This window comes from Cygnus atratus, chromosome 31, assembly GCF_013377495.2.
Source record: "Cygnus atratus isolate AKBS03 ecotype Queensland, Australia chromosome 31, CAtr_DNAZoo_HiC_assembly, whole genome shotgun sequence".
NCBI classification, from domain to species: Eukaryota; Metazoa; Chordata; class Aves; order Anseriformes; family Anatidae; genus Cygnus; species Cygnus atratus.
The window spans coordinates 15,870-24,520 of record NC_066392.1 but is presented as its reverse complement, the minus strand read 5'-3'; the positions used below and the strand labels follow the sequence as shown (position 1 = coordinate 24,520).

At 51.7% G+C, this 8,651-nt stretch overlaps 1 protein-coding gene across 1 annotated transcript; it reads right to left on the bottom strand.

Moving 5' to 3' along the window:
• Positions 1-4,690: 4,690 nt before the first annotated feature.
• LOC126913617 (olfactory receptor 14J1-like) lies at positions 4,691-5,437 on the bottom strand. Its single transcript, XM_050716033.1, has one exon. The coding sequence runs from the start codon at positions 5,435-5,437 to the stop codon at positions 4,691-4,693; it is 747 nt and encodes a 248-aa protein (XP_050571990.1).
• Positions 5,438-8,651: the final 3,214 nt, after the last annotated feature.

Here is an 8,651-nt window from a genome sequence, read left to right as displayed (position 1 = left end):
AAATTCAGCCTTTAAAATAAGGAAAGATTTCTATGAGTTGCCCTTTAAAATCCTCCTCCTTAACTACACCATGAAAGCTCTCCAATTAGCTGAACAAGTCTTGAAGACTTGAAAAAAACTGTGGGAGAGATATGGCTGCTTAGGACTTTCTCTGTTTTAATGTGTTCCGTGTTGTATTTTAGTGCTGAGTCAGTGAAACTTGGGTACTGAGAGGAGAATGATGCAAGTGCTTGAGAAAGTAAAGTCAGAAGGAAAAGTAGAAGTGACTTGGAGTATTAATGGGCCCCACTGAGGGCTGTTACTATGAAAGCCTCCCCAGGGACTTGTTAGGGCAGATAATTGGAGGCCATGATTGCAGACAGGCAAAGCGCTGTGCTGAGAAAAGTCTTGGTTGGTTTTGGTGAAGCAGAAGGGCAAAGGCCTGACCCCAGCCACTGGGAGGGGAGATCCTGCACCCCCACGTCTGGCTCAGGGCTCTTCTTGGGGTCTGTAGGATGTGGTGGGCAGTGGGATGCCATGAGAAGAACTTCATTATGACACCTCCCCACCCCTGCACAGGGTATCAAGGAAGCAGTGAGGCCCCATTGCAATGACTATATCTCGTCTCCTCAGAAGCTCTAGCCAAAGGGACAAAAACGTCAGGGCTGTTGGGGCCTTCCCTTCTTGCCAGCACCCTCTGCCTTCTCCTCTGCAGGCTTTCCTATGCTGTACCGCTCTTTGTCCTATTTCCTTGAAGTCTGCAGACACCCATCTCTGTTCACCACCTTGCTCTCATCCCGGCATTTCCATCATTTCACCAGTGTCTCATCAACCCTCACCAGCTGTTCCTTGAAACACAAAGCTCGGGTCTGATCTTTGAGTGACCTCTGGCACCACAGCACAACCCTTTGAGGGACATTTCTTCCTCCTCGTGGCCAGTGCCACCCTTCCAAGGTGCACTTTTTGGCAGTTTTCCTCTCCTGCTCTTTCCTACTACCAAAGAAAGCTCCATCAGGGTGGAAACCACTCCTCAAGTAGGCATCGCAACCCATCAGGCTCCTTGCAGCCTGTCAGCCAAGCAGACACAAGTCACCTCACCAGCATCTCCCAAGCCCTGGGCCTGCTGCTGGCCTTGCAGCTTCTTGGCTAGACACAGCCAAGCCTTGTGCCTCGTGCTGTCCAGTGCTGGACTCAAGCAGAAGGGACAGGACAACCCCTATGTGGGCCTTCTTTCTGTCTGGGCCCTCCTGGGGATGGAGGCAGAGGGGATCCCACAGTCAGCATGCCAAGCAGGGGCCTTCTGCTGGCCTAGCAGGGCCACTGGCAGATGTCAGCCCCAAAGTGCCGATCCCAGGGAGAAGCCAAGGGTGACGTGCCACCTACAGACAGAAGGGACCTCACAGTCCCTTTCCGTGACACATTCCTGCTGCTGCCCTTTCAGCTGCAGAGACAGAAGTGACCTCACAGTCACTGCCCCAGTCACATTCCTCCTACTGGGGCAGGAGATCCTGAGGCAGAGCTGAGCTCTTTCTAGTCTCCTAGTGACTAGATTTTACCTTTCTGGGTTAGAGATTAAGCAAATTTTAGTTGGAGGTTTTGTCTTGTGGAGTCATTCTCTGGTTAGGGTATGGGAATACACTATGGTTAAGGGGTTTGTTTAGGTCTCCCAAGACGTCTGGGGTTAAACAGAACATTTTAATGTTAGTGTTAAGGGCAGTGATTAGCGTGAGCAAGAGAGTAAAGGTAATTGAAAAGGGCTATATGCTGAGTTTTTCTTCAGGTGATACTTTGACTTCTGCATTAGAGTAGTGGATTCCTGTCAGGGTGTTGGACTAATGTTTATGTTGAGGGATTATTGATACTGTTGAAAATAGTGTAAGGACCATACATGACTGTTTGAAGCCAGTGTTACAGCAGCATCAACATTACATGAACCCCCTAACCTCTAGAAAGGAAGCTTCCGAGCTCCTCTTCCCTTCCTCTTCCCTCCCCCAAATCTCACATCTCTCCTGGCCAGGCTACTCCTGACCTCCCCATAGCAGTCATCTAACTGGGATCAGCTTTCTGATGGCTTTCATTATACCAGAGTACCTGTCTCACCTCTGTTGGCTACTCTATCCTGTATTATTAGAGTGCTCTATACTCTATACTCTGTTGGCTATTCTAGTCTGTTACTATGAAAGCCTCCCATGGGAATTGTTAGGGCAGATACCTGGAGGCCATGATTACAGACAGGCAAAGGCACTGTGCTGAGAAAAGTCTCGTTTTGTTTTGGTGAAGCAGAAGGGCCAAGGTCTGACCCCAGCCACTGGAGGAGAGATCCTGCACCCCGATGTCTCACTCAGGGCTCTTCCTTGGGTCTGTGGGGTAGGGGACGATGCCCATAATATCATGTGAAGGACAATGGTATGACACCTCCCAGTGTTTGCACATGGTTGAAAGGAGAATACATGGTCCCAATGCCATGAGAATAACACGTCTCCTCATAAGCCATGGCTGCGGAGACAAAGGTGTCAGTGCTGCTGCGGCCTTCCATTCTTGTCAGAGCCCTCTGCCTTCTCCTCTGCAGGCTTTCCTGTGCTGTCCCACACCTCTCTGAAGGCTGCAGACAGCCACTTCTCTTCCCCACCTGGCTCTCACTCTGGTATTGCCAGGATTTCACTGATGCCTCTCCACTCTCGCCAGCTGTTCCTTCAAACACAAGGGCATGGGCTGATCCAAACTCCCTCTGGGTGACCTCTGGACCCACAGCACCAGTGCCAGTGCCTCACCTCCAAGTCAGGAATTTCGTCTGACTATCTAATCTAAATCTACCCTCTCTAAGTTTAAAACCATTCCCCTTGTCCTATCACTGTACACCGTGAGAAAAAGTCTCTCCCCAGCTTTTCTGTTGGCCCCCTTTAAGTACTGGATGGACGCTATAAGGTCTCCTCAGAGCGTTGTCTTCTCCAGGCTGAAAAACCCCAACTCCCTCAGCCTGTTTCAATAGGAGTGGTGCTCCAGCCCCTTGATCATCCTTGTGGTGCTTGTCTGGACTCACTCTAATAGCTTCATGTCATTCTTACATTGGGAGCCCCAGAGCTGAATGCAGTACTCCAGGTGGCGTCTCATGAGAGCAGGTGGGGGTCTCATGAGGTTCCCACAAGCAACCTCTCAAGCCTGTCCAGTTCCTTGCCCCCAAGAAGCAACATGACAACCTATAGCCAGGCCTTCTTCCTCTAAGGGTCCTACTGGGAATGTAGGCAGAGGGGATCTCACAGTCAGCATGCCAACCAGGTGTCTGCTTGTACTGGGTCTGTCTGGGATGGAGTTAACTTTCCCTGCAGCGGCCCACATAGTGTTGTGCTCTGCGCAAGGTGAAGTTGCTCAAGGACTCCTCCTAGCTTGGCATCATCCACAACTGAGCTGAAAAATGCACTCCATACCATCATAAAGGGAGATAACAAAGATGTTCAACGGTGTTGACCCACGTGCCCATCACTGAGGGATGCTGCTGGTGTCTGGCTGGCAGGAGGACTTTGTACCACTTATGTCCAGCCACCTTCCCCCCCACCTCATCATCTCTTTCTTCAGTCCAATTATCACGAGTCTGGCTAGAGGGGATCCCAGGAGACCATGGCAAAGGCCTTGCTAATGTCCAGTTTCACCACGTTCCCTTCTTCCCCTCCCCTACTGCTTCAGCAATCTCTTGGTTTCCCTCCAAGTGCCTGAAGATGGCTGTGGCAGGACTTTCCCCATCATGTTACCAGGAGCAGAGTTGACAATTGCACTTCTGCCAATCCTTTTTGTTTCCCTTCCTGAAGATGGGTTTGATGCCTGCCTTTTCCAAGTCCCCGGAAATCTCTGATCCAAACCTTTGACAGCCCAGTCCAGAAAGGCGGGGTAGTGTGACATGGCAGAGAGGGGCATCTGCACTGAACCTGTGCAAGGGAGGGGGGGTGTTACAGGAATCTCACAGGGACACCAGGGATAGTTTCTGGATTCACACAGGGCAGTGTCAGGGCTCTGTGAGGTGTCCACATCTGAGTTGGCCTCCTGTGCTCCTCATACACACGGGGCTGTTGAGAGACACGAGTCCCTGCCTTGCACACCCACAGGCAGTGCACTGCAGCACTTGCAGTGTCCCTCTGGCTCCTGCAGCCACTGCCAGAGGCTGGGAGGCACTTCAGCCCTGCAGTGCTTCACCCTGCTCTGCGCTCCTCTGAGATGCCCCAAGGCATGAGGAGTGGGCACAGGGACCTCGGTTCAAGGAAGCACATCCCAGAGCTGCACTCAGGTGGCTTCCCAGGGGATGTTACTTGGACTTGTGGCACTATCTGCCCCACTGGCCTTCATGAGGCTTGTAGGAATAGCTGATGGCCTTGGTGCTCACTCATGTTCATCTCCCCACATGCATGCGATGGCACCAGCAGCAAAGGGGTTTCTCTTCCCATTTTTCTCCTGCACACAGAGGGGGACCTGCTCTTCTCCCACGACATCCCATCTCCCAAGGAGCATTTGCCAGGTGTGCACGTCTGCGCTGGCCTGGACAGCTACTGTGGCAACCCTTCCCCATGCAAACCACTTTCTACACAGCCCCGAGTTGCTGCACTGCCTTGCAGAGTATTAAAAATGACCACAAAACCAACAGAATGACCCTTGTGCCTGTAATGTGTTACATTAGAAGACGAAGGGCAGAAGACGAAGGGCAATATCTTGATTTTGAAGAACATCAAGGCATCAGTTTCCTCACAGCATCTTTCAGCTCCTGGTTCCTCATGCTGTAGATGAGGGGGTTCACTGCTGGAGGCACCGCCGAGTACAGAACTGCCACCACCAGATCCAGGGATGGGGAAGAGATGGAGGGGGGCTTCAGGTAGGCAAACATGGCAGTGCTGACAAACAGGAAGACCACGGCCAGGTGAGGGAGGCACATGGAAAAGGCTTTGTGCCGGCCCTGAGAAGAGGACATCCTCAGTACTGCCCTGAAGATCTGCACATAGGACAGCACAATGAAAACAAAACAACCAAAGACTAAAGAAACACTAAACACAAGGACGCAAGCTTCCCTGAGGTAGGCATCTGAGCAGGAGAGCTTGAAGATCTGGGGGATCTCACAGAAGAACTGGTCCACAGCATTGCCTTGGCAGAGGGGCAGGGAAAATGTAGTGGCCGTGTACAGGACAGCACTGAGAAAGCCACTGCCCCAGGCAGCTGCTGCCATCTGGGCACAAGCTCTGCTGCCCACGAGGCTCCCGTAGTGCAGGGGCTTGCAGATGGCAACGTAGCGGTAGTAAGACATGACAGTGAGAACATAAAATTCTGCTGTAAGCAAGAAGGCAAAGAAAAAGACCTGTGCGGCACACCCTTGATAGGAGATGGCCCTGGTGTCCCAGAGGGCATTGGCCATGGCTTTGGGGAGAGTGGTGGAGATGGAGCCCAGGTCGAGGAGGGCGAGGTTGAGGAGGAAGAAGTACATGGGGGTGTGGAGGCGGTGGTGGCAGGCTACGGCGGTGAGGATGAGGCCGTTGCCCAGGAGGGCAGCCAGGTAGATGCCCAGGAAGAGCCCAAAGTGCAGGAGCTGCATCTCCCACGTGTCTGCGAATGGCAGCAGGAGGAACTCGCTCACAGAGCTGATGTTGGGCATTTGCTGCCCTTCATCAAGGGCACTACAGAGAAGAAAAATACAGACTGTTAGGGGAAATTTCCCTGTGAAATACTCATTTCTTTTCTCATTAAAGCCTTCACAATGTCTTTCTTTCATTGTTACCTTTGTGTCTCTCCCTGGTTGTAGCCCTGCTTTATGCTTGCTGAGTGTCCTGTACTCAGCAGCCACCTCTGCCCATCAGCCCCCATCGGGCCACCTCTGCTCCACTGCAGTCGTAAATGTTGTCTCAGCCAGACGTCACGTCCAGGGGGGCTACTCTGTCCATCCCTGGTGCGCAGCTGCTGGCTGCTTGCAGCACTCAGCTGGGGGATGGCTGCACTCAGAGGTTGTGCTAAAAAATTACATCTCCTTGTCTGCAGGTCCTAAAGAACAGCACAGAAAAACCCTGGTGCCATCTGTAAGTAGAGAGAAGGGAGGGGATATTCTGAGGTTCATCACTAACCTGCTTAGGTCTCAGTTCAATGCAGTAGAAGCTCAGTCACCTGTGCAAATCCAACCACTCAGTTAACACAGAGCCTGCCCCAGAATCAGAGCAGGAAAAGGCAGGCAGAGACTGCAGAAAGTGCCTTCTCTTTGCAGGCAGCCCCTGCCCTCCCCTTCCTCTGACCAAGGCTGCCCTGCAGCACCTTCTCCTCCACACTGCACAAGCCACGAGAGACATCCTGGCAGCTCCTGGCCAGGCAGAGATGTCCCGGACCCAGGAGCCCCTTCCAGGAACGTCCCCTGCACTGTCCTGCAGCCAGAGACTTACCGTGTGCAGGGCTGTGAAGGTTTCTCCTGCACTGAGCTCTTGTCTGCCCTTACCCTCCAGGCTGTCTGGAATCCCTTTCTGCCTGGGTGTGTGTGGTCAGAGCCCCCAGCCCTGCTGCGCTGTGCAGAGGAGCTGCTCCTGGGCAGAGCTGTCTCTCTGCACCACGGCCCTCTTGCCAGGAGCTCTCTCTGTCCCAGGAGCCCGGCCCAGCTCAGCACCAGACGCCCAGACCAAGGCATTGCAATCCCCCCTCGGGGGGCTTTGGGGAGGAGCCCACGAACCTCAGGCACTGAGAGACAATTGAAGACATCTCTCCAGAAGTCCAAGTCAGAGGCAAGTTTCCTGCAGTGTCCCCCTGAGGGCCAGCACTGACACAGCCTCCCTTGGAGCTCGTTAGAGCAGAGCATTGGAGGCACTGAGGACAAGGAGACAAAGGCAGTGTGAAGGTGACACTGATGTGTAGGAAAACTGGATGTGTTTCACTAAGCACAAGGGCCCAGAAAATAGTGAATGATTTAAAATTTTAAAAGACAGAAAAGGTAGATAAAATAGTAATAATAATAATAACAAGAATAATAAGAATATGTACAAAGCAAGTGATGCACCACGCAATCGCTGAGACGCCCCTCACTGATGCTCAACCTGTCCCTGAGCATTGGTCCCCCTGACCCTGGCCAGCCTGCATCAGGATCTCTTGTGCACATCCCTTGACCTTGACTTCTTTTACTGCAAAATCAGCTTTCAGAGGAATTTGGAGTATTTTCTTCCCTTTCTCAAACACTTCCTCTGCTCTGTCACCCCACACAACGATGCCATCGATGTAGTGCAGGTGTTCAGGAGCTTCCTCCTCTTCCAGGGCAGTCTGGATCAGCCCATGGCAAATGGTAGGGCTGAGTTTCCTGCCCTGGGGCAGTCGATTCCAGGTTGAAAGCAAGCTGTGGCCTTCAATCTGCTGGCAAACGGATGGAGAAAAATGCATTAGCGATATCAGTTGTGGCAAAACGCTTGGGTGCCTTTGATTCCAGTTTCTATGGAAGCTCTACCGTGTCAGGCATGGCAGCACTCAGCACTGCATGACTTCATTCAGGCCACGACAATCCTCTGTCAGCGGACTCAGTTGGTGCTATACTGACTCAGGTGCACGGCTGTGGCAGTGATTGGCACCAGCTGTCCTTCAACCAGCTGTTGTGGTTTAGCCCGGCTGGCAGCCAAACACCACACAGCTGTTTGCTCACCCTCCCCGCTCCCTCTCCAGGATGGGGGAGAGAAACGGGAAAGTGAAGTCTGTGAGTTGAGATAAAGACAGTTTATTAAGGCAGGGAAAAGAATAACAATAACAATAACAATAACAATAATAATAATAATAATAATAGTATTAATAGTAATAATGTGTACGAAATAAGTGATGCACAATGCAATTGCTCACCACCCGTTGACCGATGCCCAGCCTATCCCCGAGCAGCCGGCCCCCTCCTCCACCCCGGCTAGCCACCCCTATATATTGTTCAGCATGACGTCAGATGGTATGGAATACCCCTGTGGCCAGTTGGGGTCAGCTGTCCTGGGGCTGTCCCCTCCCAGCTCCTGCTGCATCCCTAGCCTGCTCGCTAGCAGGACAGAGCGAGAAGCTGAAAAGTCCTTGGCTTGGTGTAAGCACTGCTCTACAACAATTAAAACATCAGCATGTTATCAGCACTCTTCTCATTCTAATCCAAAACATAGCACCCTGCCAGCTACTAGGAGGAAAATTAACTCTGTCCTACCTGAAACCAGGACAGATATCCACCCCTTATTCCATACCATTCATGTCATGCTCAGGTTACACTCTTTCCAATACCTTCTAATTAGTCACCATTTTCATCTATGATATATAGCAACCATGGTAGTGATGACATACAGTGTTATATGATAATTAGCATACTACAATTCAACTCATGGGCTATTCTCACCCAATATTAGGCCCCCTTGAGGTACACACCGGACCTCCCCATTCTTTTGCATCCAGGTCCCTGGGCAAAAGCAATCCCATGAATGGGCTTGCCTTTTCCTGAGGCAGGAGTAGCCCAGACTGTCTTACCCAGCATGTTTCTTACGTGCACTACAGGAACTTTATCCCCTTCTACAGTGCGTAACAGGTTTGATTGGGCAGGTCCAGCTCGGTTGGCAGATCCTCTAGTATTGACTAACCAGGTGGCCTTTGCCAAATGTGTTTCCCAATTTTTGAATGTCCCAGCACCCATTGCTTTCAGTGTAGTCTTTAACAGTCCATTGTAT

Coding starts and splice junctions, on each gene's coding strand:
- LOC126913617 (XM_050716033.1), bottom strand. CDS start 5,437: ATGTACTTCTTCCTCCTCAACCTCGCCCTCCTCGACCTGGGCTCCATC.